The sequence below is a fragment of the Esox lucius genome, chromosome 6 (genome assembly GCF_011004845.1).
Source record: "Esox lucius isolate fEsoLuc1 chromosome 6, fEsoLuc1.pri, whole genome shotgun sequence".
Classification (NCBI taxonomy): domain Eukaryota; kingdom Metazoa; phylum Chordata; class Actinopteri; order Esociformes; family Esocidae; genus Esox; species Esox lucius.
This window is the reverse complement of record NC_047574.1, coordinates 11,680,831-11,702,820: the sequence shown is the minus strand read 5'-3', so window position 1 is coordinate 11,702,820 and position 21,990 is coordinate 11,680,831. Positions and strand designations below refer to the sequence as shown.

The following is a 21,990-nucleotide window of genomic DNA, read 5'->3' as shown; positions in this document are numbered from 1 at the left end:
CGCTCTTGTCTTTCCGGCTCTGAGTACCACAACATGTCCACAGGTTTTCACCGGGGCCCACTTCACCTGAGCATGTGATGGAGGAGGGGCTTTAGCGGCCACCAACACACACACGCGCACCCAGATGCTAACGCGCACCCAGATGCTAACACGCACCCAGATGCTAACACGCACCCAGATGCTAACACGCACCCAGATGCTAACACGCACCCAGATGCTAACACGCACCCAGATGCTAACACGCACCCAGATGCTAACACGCACCAGCTTACCGTACGCAGCAGTCTCTGCTTGACCGGCCTGCTGTGAATTCGCTGCATTCTACTGTGTCCATACGTCATGTCGCCATCTTTGACGGAGAGGCTGTTTTTTTTATTAATATCTGTCCCTGTGTCAGGGAGTGTGGGGTCACAGCCAGATCACGGTCCCTGTGTCAGGGAGTGTGGGGTCACAGCCAGATCACGGTCCCTGTGTCAGGGAGTGTGGGGTCACAGCCAGATCACGGTCCCTGTGTCAGGGAGTGTGGGGTCACAGCCAGATCACGGTCCCTGTGTCAGGGAGTGTGGGGTCACAGCCAGATCACGGTCCCTGTGTCAGGGAGTGTGGGGTCACAGCCAGATCACGGTCCCTGTGTCAGGGAGTGTGGGGTCACAGCCAGATCACGGTCCCTGTGTCAGGGAGTGTGGGGTCACAGCCAGATCACGGTCCCTGTGTCAGGGAGTGTGGGGTCACAGCCAGATCACGGTCCCTGTGTCAGGGAGTGTGGGGTCACAGCCAGATCACGGTCCCTGTGTCAGGGAGTGTGGGGTCACAGCCAGATCACGGTCCCTGTGTCAGGGAGTGTGGGGTCACAGTTAGGGGTCAGCGGTTATTGACCATTCTACACCATTCGCTCTCTCCCCGAGCTAAGATCTGTTTGTTTCTCTGGGATGGAGTGATGAACAGAGGATTTCTCTCTGGAGAAGGGAAGAGGGGGATTGAACACAGGGGTGATGATGGAGAGAGAAACGGCTCCTGCTTACCCTGCATGCTAATTAGCGGAAGTGTGTGCGTTTGCGTGCACCCTCGGTGTTGAGCGGCAGAGAGCAGCCCATCTGGCCGTAACAGACAGACAGCTCATCTTTTAGTGCCTTAAAAAGAAAGGATGAAAAAGAGAGAGAAAGGGGGAATGGCACTTGCCTCTACTTAGAATTCTGTGTTAGTCAGCCAATTCCTTAGAAAGCAACTTTCAACACTCGTCAAAAACTCACTGAATATTTTCTCTCCTTCCATCTCTCTCTCAAACACACACACACACACACACACACACACACACACACACACACACACACACACACACCATAGAGAAGCCAAGGCAGGTGTTTCTCAACACCAGAAGCTGACAGGAAAGGATAAAATAGACCCACACACACTCGCTTACAGTCAGTCATGCAGGCTGACTCTAGTAAATCACTCTCCTATTGGGGAAGATTTAATGTGTATATATGAATCCATTTCGCCAACACTCTTTCCTGCTTTATTAATGCCAAACAACCTTACCACACCTTTTAGGTTTGTTTTGTTTGGACTGTAAGTCTCATTTGTTCACTTTGTGTGTCTGTGTGTATCTTTGTGGCTTGGTTTCACAGATTGAATTAGGGAATGTGTTTAGGGTTGTGCATGCAGTTGGGCACAGTGTTAGAAGTTGGGTCAGATTTCGATTCCAATCCAAGATGTGGGTCCTGTAAAGCATTTCAGACAGGCAGAGAGTTGTGATGAGTGGGGCCTTCGGGTCTGTCAGGAGAACCTCTTCACCAAAACATTGTTGAGTTCAGTTATTTGGGCCATTAGATTTTGACATGGGTTGATGTTCATTCAGCTGACATCTAGCAGTGAATAGCTTATTGTTGGTGTTTTTCAATGGATTTCATCTGTCGAGCCGACTGATGCCCAGGTCCCAGGGCTCTGCTGAGAAGTAGTGCACCAAACTGGGAATAGGATGCAGAAGTGGTGCATGAATTTGGGCAACAGTTTTAAGACCCATTGCATAATGGCTGGACACAGGAATTACCAGGGTTGTTTCAACACATTTGCATGCACACGCGCCTAAATACACATCCTGTATACAAGCGCAGACACTGCTTTAAATCCACAGCACTTGTCCCTCTGCTAGGGAAGGGCAGGTCTGACCTGGCCCATACCAAACAGAGGCTTAAAACCACATAGCAGGAGCATCAGGCTCTCCTGCCTGGTTCTCTTTCAATATCTATATTAATATTCCTCTGGCTCTATCTTGCTCTCCACTTTTCTCTATTAATATTCCTCTCTCCCTCTCTCTCACCACAAACACAGCACCGGTCAAATCAACTGTCTGCTCCTTCTTAGGATCTAAGGAACGGCATATTCAGAAATCAATCGGGCCAATCAAATCTGTAACATTGCTCGTCTCCCTACTCACTGTCTCATTACTGAGGTTCTGATGCCTTCTAATGGAGCTGTGCCAACTATAGAAACGGAGTATACTGTAGATTATATTTATTTAGCGCTGTACATGCCTACAGTTAAGCAACCCTGGATATCCTGAACGAACCCCTCCTGGAGTTATTCAGGGCACAGTTATTTTATTTAATTTTTTAGGGTTGCTTGAGGGTTTGTAGGACAGCTAAAAATATAACCGATTGAATGAGTAGGTATTTGGGATTTTTACATGGTTTATTTTTAGAGAGGAGGGTGTGGATGACGTGAAGCAGGGGGGCCTGGTGTAAAAGAAACCTCTGCTTTATTAATTTCATATTTATATATTGTAGGAGAGATACCAAACGTACCCCCATTTAATTATGTAATAGATTACATATAATAATAAAATAATTCCATTGTAATGGGTCACACGAGAGTCCCACCTTTAGCACACCTGTCTTCACGGATAGGGGATGACATCCTCATATCCGACTGAATTGAATTAATTAAAGTAAGGTCCCCAGACATGGGAAGATTCAATAGGTTAAAACAGTTTTATACATATATATATGCCCTCCCATTCAAAAAGGTCCCGGTTTGAAACTTGCTTAGGGGCTTCCTCAAAACACTTTTTCAGGGTTTTCCTTGTTTTTACCTTGAGAGGTTCCACCTGTGACCACTTTGAACACAGTAGGCTACTTGAAAGTGTGCGATCTGTCACATCCGTCTGTGTTGCCAGGGTAAAGATGTTGTGACAGGAGCTTGTCTCCTGCAGTATTTATGTCTGACGGCAGCCCGTCTCCTTTGGAAGTGTGTCAGTACATCAGCTACCAACAGCCTACAGTGGTTCAAAGCTTTCTTTAAATACTGTCCATGCTGAGTATCAGTGTGTTCATCGGCTGCTTAGAGCAAAGACTAGAGACTCCATCCTGTCCAGGAGATTGCATTCATATTTTAGTGCCAAATATTTGTCCAATAACTATGGACAATTCTGACCACGTTTTTTGTTTAAATAATATGGTACACTTGAATGTGGGCAGTGTGAAACCCTATCTGACTAAATAGGTATTGAAACAAAAGTGTCAACCTTTTCATTCGGACTAAGCTAACAGACTAATAGGTGAGAAAACGATCTTGCAGCTTGTCCAGTTCATGTTGTAATTCAGAGACCTTTTCCATGATGGTAGCAAACCATAGTGTGAAGATGTGAGCCTGGGTTCAGACACTTTATTTCCACTGTGAGCAGGAAAGCTGTTTCTCATGGTGCTCTGTCACAGTATGACACTGTACTTTCTAATACGTTGGTAGAAAAGGTGAATTTGTTCTCGTGGGACTCACGGTCTCTCCCTCCCTTTATTCTCTGGTTGGGTTATCTCACCACGTTTAATTCAGGGAATTGATATGCATATTTTTAGGTTAGATAAATCGGGCTAAAACTGCTTTAAAACATGTTCAGTCCTAATTAATAATAATGACGAAACGGGTTCTTCATTCAGAGGAGCTGGTGGTCACTGTGGTCTTCAGTTGTATTTTCTATGGGTTGTTCTTCTGATCCTCAATAGGCTTTGGTCATTACTCCTGAGCACTCTCACGTTTAATGATACCTTCCATGACAAATTGGACCTAATACAACAGTCATTACCATTGTGGACATTAGCTGTGGATGACTACTGATCTGTCTGATCTGTCATGGCCCCCTACTTAAAGCTCTACTTCTTGTCAAAGAAGGGAAAAATAGGGAATAATGAAGTCCCTGGAAGAAAAACATTCAGGCTATTTTCTGCCTTTTATCTTTTTTTTTTCCTGTAGGTGGGAGTGGAAAAGATTCTAGTTCAACCCAATGAAAATGTCTTTCAGGCTGTGGAGCTGTGAGTCATGTCTGAACAATAAATGGATTATGTCTCAATCCTTCATGGAAATAGCTCGCTGTCTTGTTTCCTAACTTCCAGTTTACCTGAAAGCATAGACTGTTCTTCTTTATCTGCATCTGAGCCAACACCTTTGTAATCTTGGCTCGTTACGGTTGATCTGAGGCTCCACCCAAATAACATAAACAAGGTTATAAATAACGAACTCTGGGGTTGCATCTCAAACTGGTGTCATCCGCTTTGCTCTTTTCTTCTCTCTGATTAGTGGAAACACATTTACAGTTTGCATCCACAATCCTGATTTCAGCAATTTTGTGTGAATTAAGATTAAAGTAGAAGGAGGTGACATGGAGGGAAGACATCAATCTCATGACTGATTATGAACTTCTACTGTGATTTCTCATATAAAACCCTTATGGGAAGTGGTGAACTGAAACGTGTTCAAGAGATGGAAATAAATACAGTAAAACATTTCAACTTTTTTTGCTGTCACGACGAGCAACAAGCCTGTCCTTGACCTAATCAATAACAAGCTGGAAACAGATATACCATAAACCATGGTCTGACTCCATCTTCGGGGGATTCAAGATTCACAAACCTGTTTTTTTTGGCCTCAGTTGTTTCAAATGTCATGATATATGGCTTGATTGTTGTTTGCCGTTGAAGCACTTTGATGTTCCAGAACAAAAGCTCTATAGAGTTATTTTAATTATTATTACTATTGCTACATGTTACTGTAATATGGGCGCCACACAAGGCAGTGGAAAGAATAGCTCAATGTGTTTAGCACCAGTTGTTTGTAACCGAGCAACCATGGGGTCTGTCCTGAATAGCACACAAAAATTGTGCATGTTTTCGATGAAGCGGTGTGTGTGTTTTCCTCCCTGTGGAGTGAATTAGGAACGTGTGGGGGGGGATAGAAACATTGCATTGGAAACAGCTTGTTGTGTACAGTATAAAAAAGCATGGTTAAGCTAGCGTCTGTCCAATACAATACCCTTTATTTAATGTCAGTAATGTTTTTACCATGTTTTTTTATTCACTTTCTCCTTAATGTTTATTAATTAGCTTTTAAGTAATAAAAAAAAAGTTTAATTCATTAAAAAGTTAACAGCATTCTCAGTGAGCGTTCTCAGTGAGGTTGTAGTCACTTTAATACCTTTGATACCTTAGCTACACAGAGTATTGTATTGATATCATTCCAACACATCATCCCTTAACACTAGTGGTGTCCAGCTCACTGTCTCTCTTGGTTTATTTCTATATCTGCCAGTTGAGACCTGAACACCCAGGTTACCGGGGGGATCCTAACTAATCACTATATCTGCCAGTTGAGACCTGAACACCCAGGTTACCGGGGGGATCCTAACTATTCACTATATCTGCCAGTTGAGACCTGAACACCCAGGTTACCGGGGGGATCTTAACTATTCACTGACCTTTATTCATCAATGAAATAGAAGGGAGGAGTGAAAATCTGCAGTCAAACCTGAGTCGAAGAAATATAACACTTGTTTTACACTTTGAGATTGGCATTCAGAACTTCCCTTCCAATAGAAAGGTGGAAATGGTTTTATTGCTAAATGTAATTTCACTGTTTAAAAATCCTTCAGGTATGGAATATGGGTCCTGGAACAAAAAGGTGAAAGCCATTAGTATGTGCAGGTGGTATGGAACCTGCTGTGAGTCCCCTTCCTCTCCACCAGTGTGACTGGCATGTTTACGTGACCTGAGGGCCTGAGGAAGGGGAGGGCTTCCCACAAGCCCCTGGCCTTGGTCACAGAGACAGACAGCAATCAGACACCATCAGACACACATTGCTGCACAAAAAGGACAGTCATGCAAGCACACACACACACTCTGTCTAGGGCGACTGCTTTCTTCAGGCCCGCAGACAAATGTTATTTAGGAGCCATGAATATCTCTCCTCTCAGATTGGACGAACAGAGACAAGATGACACCGGTAAAGAGGGAAGGAGTAAGTCATTGATGGGGAGGGAGGATGAAGATGGAGGAAGGATGGAGAGGAGAGAGGGAGTGAGAGAGTAAAGAAACCGAAAGTACAGAAACAGAAATTACTATAGAAAGTTGTTCCAAATGTTAACTGCTTTCCATCTCATCTACTGTCATCCTGTACCAAAACAAATGTGTTATTTCTGGATAAGCTCCAAGTAAAGAAAAAATAATGTTGTTACTTTACTTTCACATTTTTTATCTCTTTGTGTTTCTGGTGGAGTTACAGTTCCCCTATGGTTTGAGGAAGTGTGTGGAGAACAGAAACCTCTCTGTCTGCTGTCGTATGAAATGCTCTGGCTTTATTATGATGTGTTTTACTGGGCCGGGCTCCAGTGGTCCTGTTCACAGAATAACAAGTATGTTGAGTTTATCAGAAACATCAGATTACTGCACTAGCCTAATGTCAGCTTCCTGTGAATGCCAACAGCTGCTGTGAATTGAGGGAAGGAAAAGACAGACATTCACATAAACTCATACAAACACACACCCTTGTTTTACTGTACTTGTGAGGACTTTTTTTGGACCAGAAAGTTTGGACTGGAATGTTTCTGTTTAAAATCCAAATTTCTATAAACTTTAATCTTATTCCCCAACCCCACCCCCAAAAAATTAAATCTAAACCTCCTAACCTAAATCTAAACTCCTAAACCAAACTGTAAACCTATCCTGTAATCCCTAACAACAAGCCTAAGAAAGCCATGTCTTCACTAGCCATGAGTTGTGGGACATCTGGTCCGTTCAAGTATAATAATACATGTATACAAACACACCCACAGACCTGTCACATGACTACACAGTGCCACACCCACAGAGTTGCAGTTGTCACATGACTTCCTCGGTGCTACACCCACAGAGCTGTCACATGACTACACGGTGCCACACCCACAGAAATCATCAAACTGGGTTGTTTGTATGGTTCAGAAGCATCATAACCAACACAGAGATTGAAAACAAGATTCTCCCCTAGGCCATCAGACTGCCCTGCCCTGCACTCTGATCTGCACCTTATTACGGAATGTATTTTTGTGCCACTTGGACAGACAGTTGGACTCCCGTTTGTCATTTGTGGACTATCTTGTTTGTGCTGGATGTTACTTGGTTTAGCTGTCTATACTGTTTAGGAACTGATACACAAGCATTTAACCACACCCAAAACCATATTGGCTGCAGTGTGTATGCAAGCAACAACTTGAAACACATGAAAGGTTGGGCCTAGCCGTGTGACGTGAAGCGGAGTCATCCCGCTGTCTGTGAAACTCAAGGATAATAGTCTGGCCTCCCGAGCTGAAGGAAGAACACAGAAGGAGAGGATGCTGAAATGTGATCTTTGGGATTGAGATTCATTCACACCCTTCTGTACATTGGTGGTCTTATATTATGCAGATCACCAATCTCCATATTCGTGGTCTGTATAAGATAAGGCCGCCAATAAGACAGAGAGAGGGAGAAAAATCGAGAGAGGAGGAAGAGAGAGCAGAAGAAGAGAGGAGAGAGAGACCAACAGAGACCCATGTTGACTGTACAACCTGCAGCCCTCAGACCTACATGTGGCTCGGTTGACGTGATTTGGAAACACAGATCCAGGCTGACTGAGCTCAACACCCCCTGAAAGCTTCATGTGCTGATGAATAGCACCAGTTTGTGGTAAGTATATGCTCAACCCTCAGTTTAGCTGCCAGCATCCCCTCAAATATGCCCATCAAATCTAGTCTGCTGGACCCACATGCTGTTTTTAATGTCCTCCTGGTGGCTGGCTTAGCTAGAGAGAGGGAAGAGATGGGGGAGAAAGATTTGAGACTGAACGATGGGGGATAGGGAGAGAGGGAGATTTGGGAGAGAGGGGAGGTGGGGGACAGTGTGACAGAGAGGGGGGGAGTGAGGAGAAATGGGAGATTGAGCAGATGGGGTGTGTGTGCGTGTGTGTGTGCGTGTGCGAGAGCGAGAGATTCTTTTACAGTCATTGAATTTTTTTAATGCCATTTTAGGTCATTAGGGAAAAATGTCTGGCTGGTCTATCAATCCTGATTGTGCATAGACATCTGATGGGAACACTGCATCTCATATTACTCTAAGCTTATTCTCTCTCCTACTGAAGGAGAAAGCGTTTAAAATATTGGAAATGGAGAGATGGCGAGATCATACATAATACATGAAATCCGTTGGAGAGAGCGAGCGATCGATTCCCAGGTACAGCATATCCTCAACTCCTCTGATGTGAGAGGTGAGATCATTTTTAGGCACTCTACTCAAACCTGGGTTTCAAATACCGATAGCCGGCTCACTGCTGAGTCAAGGAGTGCGTACCTCATGTGACCAGGTGCTCTGCTAACCATGACAGGACACCTCTGGGAAATGTGCCAGACACACAGCCCCCACATGTGGATGGTCTGTCGTTATGGCGAGAGCAGAGGAAGTGACCATTTTCTTTTCTTTTTTGTGTGTCCGTGTGTGTGTGGGCAGCAGGGGGCGATGCAGCAGGCTGGGTGAGAAGGTCCTGCTTCGTCTCAGACACCAGATTCACGCCCATCCATAGTTGTGGTCAAGGCTTGGCATTTTTTTTAGGGGATCATCTGAATAAGAGAGATACAACATCATGACCTGTCGTAACGCCCACATTATACTGTCTCTGCAATCGATTTCCAGAGACACAACCCAAGGGTTGGCAAGATTTCCATGACCTTTTTCATCCTCCTTAACATTCAGACTTTCCCATACTCCAATAAGACCTAGAAACCTCCAACTGTAATTATGCCAGACTTTTTTTTGTTACTTTTCCCCTTCCATTGCAATCTTTGACATATCAGAGGCTTTACATTTTCAGGCACTCAAAATGGAAATGGACATTGCAGTCAGTTCATGGTGCTGAGAGATTGACTAGTATTAAATGCAAATGAGCTGTGTGTGTGTTTTGAGCTTAGTGAGTGCAGTACTGTATATTGCTGCTGTGTATGTTTGTGTGTGTGTGTGTGTGTGTGTGTGTGTGTGTGTGTGTGTGTAAACATGATGGGGTAACTGGGTGCAGTACTGTGTATAGACACACACACACACACACACTCTGAAAGAGAAAAGGGTAGTGCTGCAGCATGTTTTATGAGAGACTCATCAGATATGCTCTTCATGTCCTTATCTTCACCTGGCCAACCTGCTATGGTTCTGTATGTAGCATTATGATCGATACATGCTGTGTCTCTAACCCTGCGGTGTAAAGACAAGCCATAGCCCTGCTTCTCTCGGATGAAATTAAATCCTGTGTGTGTGTGTGTATGTCAAAAGTGAATAGGGGGTGCTTATACTTGAATAGACAGCACACACTGACAGAGAAACACAACAAAGACGTAGAGGGAAAGCAAAGAGTAGCGTCTCTCAAGTGAAATGAAGCTGTTGTGGGGTTTTCTAGAACATGTGAGTGAAGCCACGTTAGCTCAGCATGCCGTGTCTGTTGCGTTACAACGTGGTTCATTTTGACTGGACTTTATTACACTGTACTGCAGCTTTAGCCTTTTGTTACACCATAGTGTGCATGAAACAAACTGTTAAGAAAAGAGTGTCTCTTCGGTGAGTAGCCTGTCTGGGGATATGGATGAGTCGGACGGCGTGTGTGCTCACTGTTCTCCAGCTGCAGTCTGGAGTGTGGCTAAAGGACTATAAATATCTACCCGAAGCGGAGTCTGTCTCTCTGCTCTAAACCAGGCCACTGGGAAGTTTCTGTCTCCGTCGTGCACTCCACAGCACCTCTATCCATCAGCACTATGCAGTGCACTACCAGTGACCAGATGGCCTTCTCTCTATTTACAGCCTGGCTCCTCTCAAGTTTTCTTCCTATAATCGTGCCAAATTTTCCTGTCCCTCTGTGGTTCTGTGTACTGCGTACATGTATAAGGAAGGCTGTTTATACTGATGTTCTAACTGGCCTTGTGATACTGTTATCCTGGATATACATCAGCCGTGCTGCAGACAAAAGCATTTGAGGTTTTTAAGTCCTATTATGATGGATGATGGAATGAGCTGAACCTTTCAAGATGAGATGTGAGAACATTGAAGCAGACTCACTCCCATACACATGCTGAGATGAGACGTGAGAACACTGAAGCAGACTGACTCCCATACACATCCTGAGATGAGACGTGAGAACACTGAAGCAGACTGAATCCCATACATGTGCTGAGATGAGACGTGAGAACATTGACTCCCATACACGTGCTGAGATGAGACGTGAGAACACTGAAGCAGACTGACTCCCATACACATGCTGAGATGAGACGTGAGAACACTGAAGCAGACTGACTCCCATACACATGCTGAGATGAGACGTGAGAACACTGAAGCAGACTGACTCCCATACACATGCTGAGATGAGACGTGAGAACACTGAAGCAGACTGACTCCCATACACATGCTGAGATGAGACGTGAGAACACTGAAGCAGACTGACTCCCATACACATCCTGAGATGAGACGTGAGAACATTGAAGCAGACTGAATCCCATACACGTGCTGAGATGAGACGTGAGAACATTGAAGCAGACTGAATCCCATACGTGTATTGAGATGAGAGGTGAGAATATTGAAGCAGACTGAATCCCATACACATACTGAGATGAGATGTGTATACATGTCTAGTGAATAATATTAAGGATATTGAAATACACATTAAGTGTTTTGAAACCTGTTTCTGTATGTCACTTATCATTTGTAAAAATCTTGGCTGATATTCCCTCCCTCCCGAGGTTATCAGTATGAGTAAGTGTATATTTGAATATTTACTGAAAGCACCACCACAGGGTCATTTCCCACCCTACTGGAGATCTGATTTCTTCATTCATCTATAGAGATTAGTGTGTGGCATCTATTAGTTTCTTCTTTTTCTCCCTCTACTTTACTCCTCATTAGTCTCTCTTTCTTTCTTTCTTTCTTTCTTTCTCTCCCTCTTTCTTTCTTTCTCTCTTTCTTTCTTTCTCTCTTTCTTTCTCTCTCTTTCTTTCTCTGTCTTTCTTTCTCTCTCTCTTTTTCTCTCTCTCTTTTTCTTTCTCTCTCTCTCTCTCCCTCCCTCTCTCCAACACCTACTCTGTTTCTCCCTGACGCTCAGCTTTCTTCACTTAATTAACATCTTCTCTTCTCTCTCCACCTCTCACACATTCTCCCCTACATTGGCCTGCAACTGTGGGTAACTCTGGCCTTTTTATGTGCTCATTTCTAATTTCTTCTGTTGGTATTTAAATGCATGCAATGTAAAAACATAATGTTTCACACATTAACACAAACAATTGTCAGCCTCAATGCAAAGTATGTTGGAACCACCAACTAGTGCTTCAAATGGTTCATGTTGATCTGTTTAACTGAGAGTTCTGAGATGAAGCACCCGAGTCTGTGTGAACCACGTGATATCTCAGGCCCGTCTTGCTCGATGTAGACTAAACTTGGAGCAGTGACGCTTCTCGTCAGAAATATCCGGCATTTCCACGGTTATACTGATTTTTCCTGGGGACGGTTCATCATTCACGGGCCCGACATATTTTCTGTTGCCTTGTTGTTTTTTCGTAGAAGGCACATATGCATACATTTTCTTCCAAAAAATGATTTGCGCTAAAATTAAGAATATTATATGGACATCATTAACATATTTGTGAGTGTGTTTGCATAAATTACAAAATAAATATCAAGCAGTGGAACAGGATGCAACCACCACTACCTTGCTGTCCTGGGCGTCCAATTACCTGCACTGTCTAGACTGTCTCATACATTATTTATGACTGTTGTTTTCACATTCTCTCGCATAATTCCACAAGCGTGTCGAGAAAGGGGAGTAAAATTAAATGTATTGGTTCTGATACATCTATATATCCTGTACATACTATTAATTGTTTTGAAGATCAGATGTTATAATACCTATAATTTAAATGCAGATTTCATCTCATTTGTAAACACTTTTGCAAACCACAGCCGTTTGGAAAAAAGTAAGATTGCTAGAAAAAGAGCCGAATTAAAAGCTGCCAATCCCGCACAAATTTTACTGAGAAGTGGATTTCACAGTCCCAACAGGAAACTGATTGCTGAAAAGGAGAGATCCTCAGGTGGGCGGTGCTTGCATGTTGCTCCTGGAAGTATAATGGAAAGCGATAATTAGCACAGTGGAGAACAACATTTCAATAGGAATCATGTTCTGGTGTTATCTGCCCGGCTATGTTATCAGTCATTAGTGAATGGACCTGCACTCTAATCTGCCTAGTATCATAGTCCTCCCAGCATTATTCACAATCCACTGTAATTAATGGGTAATTATAAGCTTCTTAAATTCTAAATTTGATTGACGTGATGAGGTAGCCTATTTGTCAACCTCATGCTGTATTTCGGAAACGGCTGACATGGAAAACATTGCAGCGATTTGAATGAACACTCCAAATAATGTGATGGCCACAACCTTGCCAACACATAAGCAAGACTTGGTGAACACGTTATGTTGTGGGAAAAGTGTCTGTGTTTTGTGTGATGATGTAATCGTATTGTTATGCTGTCAGAGTTGCTGAACCACAACTTTGACTGCCTTACAGTCTCCCGTATAGTAAATTATGTTAAATAAAGATGATGAAAAAAATAACATGAAATTGAACTTGACTGTCTGTTTCATTCAGCTTGTTTGATGTGTTGCGTAGTGTATAAAGTATGTTCCTATCCGGAATAGCTGCCCAGTAAAAACAACAGGAAATCCTGTTTGTGTAGCATTTATAATTTGCAGCAGTCTAGACAACAAAGTAATGCATCTGGAAAATGACAACCATGTCTGGTTAGTAGGATACATGTGGCCACACATTCAAGATGTGTCAAAATCGGTTTCCTGAGCACACAGCCACCTTTCAGAATGGCCTGAAGAAAATGGCCCCAAACGCAGCCACTCCTCCAAAATGGCATACCTACATACAATTTAAAAAAACATGTCCCAAAGCAAGATGGGCCCGAATCAACTGCTTGTGTGGACGCGACTCCTTTCAATATGCATTTAACCCCCACTGAGTTCCTTTTGATGGGCCAGTGACATGCATTTCCTAAGAGAATAACTCTTGTACTGCAAATTCTAATCTCAGTGCTGAGGCTGAGTCGGTTACTACGACAACATTTGTCTTACAGCAACCAGGGGTGTTGATGTTCCCGCAGACAGACACGTAATGATAAACAGGAGTTAGAGGCCTTAACCCGTACTCGTGAGGCGGTGATAGAGTATGGACTGGAGTTAGTCCTCACGGGCAGCACTGAGACCAACAGTTAGAGCGTCTGATTAGTAAACGAAATGCTAGATCGATTCCCCTGAGCTGGCACGGTGAAAAATCTGTCATTCTGTCCTTGACTAAGACGGCTACTGTAACTTATTGCTTGAATAAGTCACTGTGGACAACCGTGTCTGCCAAATGACTAGAACATCAAATGTAAATGTTGACGGGAGTGTTTCACTGTGCTCATCAGTTGTGCCCAGAGTGCGTGATACTGTAGCTGTGTGTTTACTGGCTACTGTTTTAGTTCAGTAAATCTCACTGTGGCATGTTTTCCTACGATCAAAGTCCAGAAGCAGACCTGTAAGGACCTTTTTAAAGTTGTATTTACTGTCACCGCTCCGTTTAGTGGTGCTGTTCACTGAAAGAAAATCGCGGCTTAGCTCGTTACCCTTTGACCTGGCCTTACACATTAAACCCTGGGAACACACACACAAGCACCGTTTCCATGTTCACAAGTAGGCTAGCGGATGACGCTGAGGGTGTCTATGTTCGAAATACTTCATTTGAATCCACAGATGACTTGACATTACAGTCCTATGGATTCAGGTGACCGCCGTTGGTTTGATTTAGAACGTTGAGAATGTCCTCACCACAGCGGGACTCTGATACTTTGAATGGCGACAGTGAGTCCGTCGTTATCGCTGCAGCCAGAGGGCTGTCCAGTGCCGTGGCTGCACTCGCCGGATATTGAGGAGCGATTTCAGTGTTGGATGAGGTGCCTCTGTCACGAATTGGGATACTCAAAGCTTAGCTGTGAGCCAATCAGAATAGGTCAGGTCGTGAGTGTGAGTGTGAGTGTGAGTGTGAGTGTGAGTGTGTGAGTGTGTGAGTGTGTGAGTGTGTGAGTGTGTGAGTGTGTGAGTGTGTGAGTGTGTGAGTGTGTGAGTGTGTGAGTGTGTGAGTGTGTGAGTGTGTGAGTGTGTGAGTGTGAGTGTGTGTGAGTGTGTGTGAGTGTGTGTGAGTGTGTGAGTGTGTGAGAGTGTGAGAGTGTGAGAGTGTGAGAGTGTGAGAGTGTGAGAGTGTGAGAGTGTGAGAGTGTGAGAGTGTGAGAGTGTGAGAGTGTGAGAGTGTGTGTGTGTGTGTGTGTGTGAGTGTGTGTGAGTGCGCAAATATGCGCACTACAGCTGTGAACTGACCTATTCTGATTGGCTCATGGTTAAGCTTGCTGTGTTTATCTGTTTGTTTGTACGTACGTGTGTGTGTGTGTGTGTGCTGAACGTAGTCCCACTTCATCATATGCTAGCCTCCATTTAAATCCAAAACGCACAACGTCCCGGCGGCCGCTTGATGCCAGATTGACCATGTTCTGTGAAGGCTGGTGACATGGAGGTTGCTGATTGGTTACACATTGGTTTACTGTGATGACAAACCCGGCAATTCCTTCCTGCAACAAGTTCATCTGGTAGTAGGTCACATACAGCCTGCTGGTCACAGACGTATCGCCAACTGATCATCTGGATATAATGGGATGATAGTTGTCACTTTGTCAGCCCCTCTAAATGTCTGGAACTATGTTCATGTTCTCTCAGATCCCTCAGATTTTTCCACTCGGATGATGTCCATGTGTGGGAGCTCTCTTTTCTTCTTCCACGTCTCTCCTTCTCTATCTCTCTCTCTCCTTTCTCAACCCTTCTCTCCTTTTATTGTCTTCTCCTCTTCCTCAACCCTTCTGTCCTCCTATTTGTTCCTACCCTCCTCTGCCTCTGCCCTTCACTCCCTCTCTATTCCAGTATGTATTTCTCTACATTTCTACTCAATGTGATGCTAAATGAATTTCAATGATGTGTAAATATTATCACTAATATAACTGACACCCAGTGGGGCGGTCGGTTTCACAGAGCTCTAGATCAAACGTGCCCTTAGATCAAGCTGTGAGGATTTCTGGAGTAAATTACCCTCTGTACAAACTCAGCTGGTCTGATTGGACATCCAGGCAGTGAGATCCTTTGGATTGGTTGAGGCCAATGAACACATGCACTGCGTGTTTTCATGTTTTTCTAACCTGGTGAGGATTGGAAATCCGCTCAAGGATAGTAAAAACAAAGAAAATGTGACCTGGTGGTGACCCTTCCCTGGTTCACACCCTAGGATACCTCAGCCTGTCGCTTGGCATACAGGCTTGATGGACACACACACACACACACACACACTTGAGGAATCTCTATAATATCTCTATAATCTCTATACACAAACTAATTCCAGTTCAAACTTTTTTTCTCAACCCCAAAAGCCTGACCTTAACACTCAACCTAACCATAATTCTAACCTTAAACCAGTCCATAATTTTAACACTAAACCAAACTGTAACATTTATGCTAATCGAAAATCGAACACCAAACCTGGGAATGGCCTTCTTCCTGGAGTGAGCAGAGAGAATCCATTCTCGTTTAAGCTGACGCCCACTCATGAATAAGGCATTACATAGCCCCTCCCCCTATTGGGATCAGCTGGAGGAAGTGACTGTTTAAACCAATCACATCGCAGCCCTGACGGCTTACCTCATTGTGTGTGTGTGTGTGTGTGTGTGTGTGTTCGTTCAGTAGCCGGGAGAGAAAAGGCAAGCCCAGACAAGCAGCAGCAGCTCAAACCTCTCCCTCTCTCTGAGAGACAAATTTAGGGCAGCCTTTCTGTCTCCCTCCCTCTCTGTCTCCTTCTATTGCTCTCCTTTCTCTTTGTCTCTGGGTGTGTTACTGGAGCTGGGGGAAGGCTGGATGATACTTCCATATTTACTAATGCTGCTCATCTCTCCTGAAGAGGATTTACACAGGGGCATGTAACCCCCTCCCCACTCACTGACTATTTGTCTGTGTGTGTGTCTGTGTGTATGTATGTGTGTGTGTACGTGAGGGTGTGTATGTGGGGTTCAAGGATCTAGCAGCTATGAATTCCTGTTGGAAGATGAAGGTATGGTTGGCTCTTTCTAACAGTTGTTGTCTAAGATAGTGTTTCTTTGTCTAGTGTGTAGTTTCTTATTGTGTGTATCTGTGTAGTGTGTTGTTTGTGTTTGTCAGACGGGCTTCCTCCTGTTTTTTTTTTTGTGTTTTCCTGTATATTTCTTTGCAGTAAGACAAACCATCAATGTGTAGGTGTGTATGTGTGAAAGTGAAGAAGTGAGGGAGAAAAAGAAAGAAAGAAAGAAAGAAAGAGAGAAATGAAGTGTTAAAGGCCCTGCAGAGTCACAATCATGGGTTTTCTTCTTATTTTTGTAATAATTCAGTATTTCCAACTACATTGTTGAAAAAATTTTTTATAAGAACTGTGTAAAATATCAATAAACAGTATGCCTGAAATATCAGCATATTTGGGTGTGACAGTGCTTTTGACCAACAGTATGATCACAAGGTTGATTTCAATCGAATAGACCAATGATTGTCTAGCAAGGGGGTTGTTTCTGGATCCATTCAGCCAATCTGGTATATGTACTAGATCTTACATTTGGTTTCCTAACACCCAGACAATAAAACTCAAGGATTTCAAGGTCCTATTGACCAGATGAGGCCCAGCCACATTCATTCTAAAACCTCTATAGTATTTCTGAATGAAAATATCAACACATACTGATCCAGCTGACATAGAGTAATAATTTTAATCGACTGCATGGTAGCTTTAAGAGCATTTCCCTTTCACTGGTTGTTATGGTGAGCCCTGCTGTCTCCGTGGTGACGGGGAGCACTTCTAAAGATCCAACTAGATCAGAGACGTGTGTGTATCTCTGTGTGTGTGTGTGTGTGTGTGTGTGTGTGTGTGTGTGTGTGTGTACGTCTGACTACCACCTTGCAGGTTGTGAATATGACTGTGTGTATGTGTCCAATGATGTCCTCGGGTCAGCAGGAAATCTGGGTACCCGTGTGACCATATTCATCACTTCTGATTCCCTGTGGAGAGTTGACCCTGTTTGTGTTTGAAAAAAATAGTTCTGTGTACTAAAGGGCATGTGTAGTGTGTGTGTTGTGTGTGCAAAAGGATACCTGTGGCTGCATGCACATAAGGATATAAGTGGAAGTGTGTGTGTGTGTGTGTGTGTTCTTGTGTCAGGGAAGCATCTTCCACCAACACTGTATGAAATGTTGACCCAATTTCCCACCTATGTCCCTCTCTCTTTCTATTTCTTTCTTTCTTTTTCTCTGCCACTCTAAACCATTAAACCCAAATAGCAGCTCCGATCCATTGGTGGGCCAGAGCCAAGACCCTACTAAGTCATGAATAGGACTTTGCTGGATGATGTTGTTGTTTACTGAATTCTGGGTTGGATCTCAAAATTAACTTTGAGGTTCAACACTCCGACAGATGCTGTATCTTAATTTGATCTTTCTGAATTTCCTCTAAGGAAAAATGTATCAATCCCTACAAAATGTCAATTTATTATAGTGGCTATAACAAATGATTTCACATTTCTAGTTGCTGGTCCTGTTTTGTCCTGGTTTTCAGGTCTGAATTTGCTGTGGGAAATATGACTATACAAAATGCAAACAGAAATATTGCTGGCGCTTCATCAGTTCTTCTTGTTGTCAGTCACTAACAATAACTGAATCAGCCAATGCCAGTAGAAAATGAAAGTAGAAAATGTTGCTTGGTAAGGTGGACTAACCAGCTATTTTATCCTTGTAGTGTCATAACCAAATGCCTAGGGCATGTGACCTCGGATACCCTATGAACATATCATACAGCTAGTTGATAGCTAAATATTTAGAATTGAAGGATTGTATACATTTGCCCATGTTATGTGGTTTTATACCATATTTTGGATATATATATTTTTTTGTGCATATATACCATATTTTGGTTATATACCATATTTTCTCTACACCCCATAGCAACCAATTCCTGATTCTGGCCTCCAGTGTGCATGTACTGTGCAGGATTATTTCCCTGCTGTCGGGAATTCTGGCTCAAATAATAGAAAATGCAGGATCTGTATGCATTGACCACACAAATTATAACGAATGGAAAGGATGAGAGATGTTACCAGAGAACTTAGAGAAAAAGGGAGAGGGAAAGTGTGTGTGTGCGCTTGTGTGTCATGCGGTCTGGTAGGTGAACTCAATAACCCCACATGGTGTCCCTGCTCTCAGATTCATGTGGCCTCTTTCCATTGCTCTTTCTCTATTCCTTCACTCTTTATCTCTTCATTCACTCTTTATCTCTTCCTTCCATCTTTATCTCTCTCTTTCTTCTCATTATCTCTTCCCTGTGTCTATCTTCATTCTCTCTACTTCTCCATTTCTATTTCTCTCTTTCAACCTTACACAATTTTTGTCACCCCTTTACCCCCATTAGCACATTACCCCCATTAGCACATTACTTGTAATTGTAAGTTACCTATAATAGTACATTGCCTACATTAGCACGTTACCTATATTTGCACGTTACCTGTAATTGTAAGTTACTTAGAATTGTAAGTTATCTATAATAGTATATCAACCTACATTACCAAAATACCTATATTAGCATGTTAGCTATATTAGCAGGTTAGCAATATTAGCCTCTCTGAAGTCTGACCTCATATAATAACCTGTCACATGGCCATACAGAAACACATGCACTGCAGTCCAGAAATATACCATGGTAGGCTAATGCTTGACAGGTAAAAATTAGCCCACACAGGTAAAAACTGTTTTTACTGTCGGTTTCTGTACTCAGACATCCATTGCGCACGCATACTCCAAATCCACAGGGTAGCAAAACACATCATTGAATGATCCACCAAACGACAGAGCTTTGTCTGTCAATCCTTAAGCAGGATAGCCCGAGAGATGGAGGGATGAAGGGAGAGAAAAGGAGAGGGGTTGAACAGATTAGTAGTCACGTTGGCAGGGGAGCTTAAAACCTGTTGGGGAGAGAGTGGGCTGGTCAGGGAATTTAGGAGTCAAACCTGGCCTTCCTAGATTCCTGCTTGGTGAGGAAGCTTCCTTTTGTCTGTCAGGACACGTCATATTGCCCATATAGTGTATGTGAATGTGTCCAACCTACTCCACCGTAAGTGTCAGCGTTTGTGTCCAATCGAGGTTTGGCTTCAGCATTTCCATCGAGCCTTCTGACTTTGCATGTTGGGCAGTTCGGGTTAACTGGCTTGCTCCGAGGCAGAATGCCACAGTAAGCTCTGGGATTTGATCTAGCAAACTAGCAACCTTTTGGTCAGCTCCTCGAACTAGGCCACCCGGCGCCCCCGCGAGTCTGTGGTGTTGAGATGAACACATCGCAGAAATGTTTTGTGACAGTACACCTGTATGCCCAGTTTGTCCATTAGAAGTCCAAGACAGCTCTGTGCTTGGCTCTGATGCTTTCACAGAGCACCCTGTATCCCATTGCTGGCTGGTTTAATTTAAACCCATTGTAAAGTACTATAGGTACTAAATGTATGCAATCATTAGTGTAGGTGGCTGAGAATAAGAGCGTCAGCTAAATGATTTAAATGTAATGGCCTCTGCTGTTCCGACCTAGTCTGTTTGCATGTGGGCATGAGTACTGTCTGTCTGTCTGTGTGTGTGTGTGTGTGTGTGTGTGTGTGGGCATGTTAGGGTTACATCATAGGGGACTGAGCATCTAGCCAGTCAAAACAGTTAATTATGGTCTGCTGGACTGAACTAATTATCTGTGGCTTCAAGCTCTGTTCCGCTTTCCAAATGGCACCCTATCCCTCGTCCAATTTGTAGTGCACTACTTTTGGTCAGCCCTCATAGGAAAACCCAGGGTCAGATGGAGTGCAATATATAGGAAAGGGGCGCCATTTGGAACACTGTTCTGGACTGTGAATTGGAGGAGAGGAAAGCAAACTTCTAACATAATGAGGAAATATAACTTGACTGTCAAATGACACCGACATCCTTATCAGATTCTCAAAATAAGTACGCTCTAAAAACACTCTCCATCTCTCTTTGCCTTTGTTAGGGGACTCTTTTAAGAACTCTATTTTACTCTCGGTCTCTCGCCCAGTCTATCTCTCTTCCTCTCACACACAACAACGCTCTGTTACATTTCTCTCTCTCTCTCTCAGCCCCTGTACTTAATTCTCTCTCTTCAACCCCTGCCATGGTGAAGCCTCTAACTAGTACTTCAGCATAGAGGGCTGCATTAATGCAGACCCCTACAGAGATTATTGCCAGGGTTGGCATTTTTCAGGCTGTGGGCGCAAGCGGAAGACAGCTTTGGTCCAGCCTATATTAAAACAGCATTTTTCTATTCATCTTATAAGTGTATTTTAGGCTATAAAATGCCAGATTTGCAAGTCTTGCTTGCTCCACTACATTTACTCTTACTCTGTGTGGAGGCTGTCTGTGTGGAGGCTGTCTGTGTGGAGGCTGTCTGTGTGGAGGCTGTCTGTGTGGAGGCTGTCTGTGTGGAGGCTGTCTGTGTGGAGGCTGTCTGTGTGGAGGCTGTCTGTGTGGAGGCTGGCTGTGTGGAGGCTGTCTGTGTGGAGGCTGTCTGTGTGGAGGCTGGCTGTGTGGAGGCTGGCTGTGTGGAGGCTGGCTGTGTGGAGGCTGGCTGTGTGGAGGCTGGCTGTGTGGAGGCTGGCTGTGTGGAGGCTGGCTGTGTGGAGGCTGGCTGTGTGGAGGCTGGCTGTGTGCTGCGAATGCAAGGCGAGCAGAGTAAAAAAACAAACAATCTGCCATTATTCATGAAGATAAAAACTGTGAGCATCACATTCACGAGATCCATCTGCATCCAAAAACCATGATATGGCAACCGGTCCAGGACTTAAGAAAACTCCAGAAAATCACCACTGATGGACAATGTTGGAAGGATGAAATTCCTATATTTTTTTTCTCAAGGCAGGATCTGCTAAGGCCTGAGTATTCAGTGCCCCACATGTTGAGTGTTAGATTTGTAGCGTGTGATCTGTATAATAGTTTAAATTGCAAGGCACAGATGCCTTATTTTTCTATATGAGTGCACTCACATTAAGAATATAATTTGCTATATTATTTGCTCTTCCTTCACTGTATTGCGAAGCTGGAATTGCAAGCAGCTCAGTATAGCTCCATCCGTTTCCATTGTCAGTTTTAATCTGTATAATAAAACTCTATATATACTAACTGAATTGGAGCATCTGCTAAATGACAAACATTTTAATGTGTAAAAGCAAAATGGATCATTTTAACATCGGGTATGCCTTTTTAAGTAGAATGCCTCCATTTTTCAGCAAGTGCTTAGCACCGATCAGACACAACTGGACTCCAGGATGAGTCGCTGCTGCTTCTGGCGATAGTTAATGGGATCTTAATAAAATCCTCAACTTTCTGCAGTTGTGTTGAGTTGTTTTTGGACTTATGCGTTTACACACTCACACCCTCAACACTTCTAGGCAGTTTTGTGCTTCTAGTTTCAGGCCTGCTTTATAAACTGTCTCTGTGGAACTGTGTGTTTGAAACTTGCAAAAGATGTCTGTCTAGTTCCATCTCTCTCTT

General features: G+C 43.6%; 1 protein-coding gene across 5 annotated transcripts in view; it reads left to right on the top strand.

The window, feature by feature from the left end:
* march8 (membrane-associated ring finger (C3HC4) 8) overlaps nt 1–21,990 on the top strand; it is a 66,342-nt gene that overhangs the window by 20,332 nt on the left and 24,020 nt on the right. The window contains exon 1 of one of the 5 annotated variants that reach the window (XM_034292582.1): nt 16,143–16,489. The exons of the other annotated variants lie outside the window; for them this stretch is intronic. Coding sequence (XP_034148473.1) covers nt 16,466–16,489 — 24 coding nt within the window. The 5' untranslated portion in view covers nt 16,143–16,465. Of the gene's footprint in view, nt 1–16,142; nt 16,490–21,990 lie in introns of those variants that run through there. 5 annotated transcript variants of the gene reach the window in all.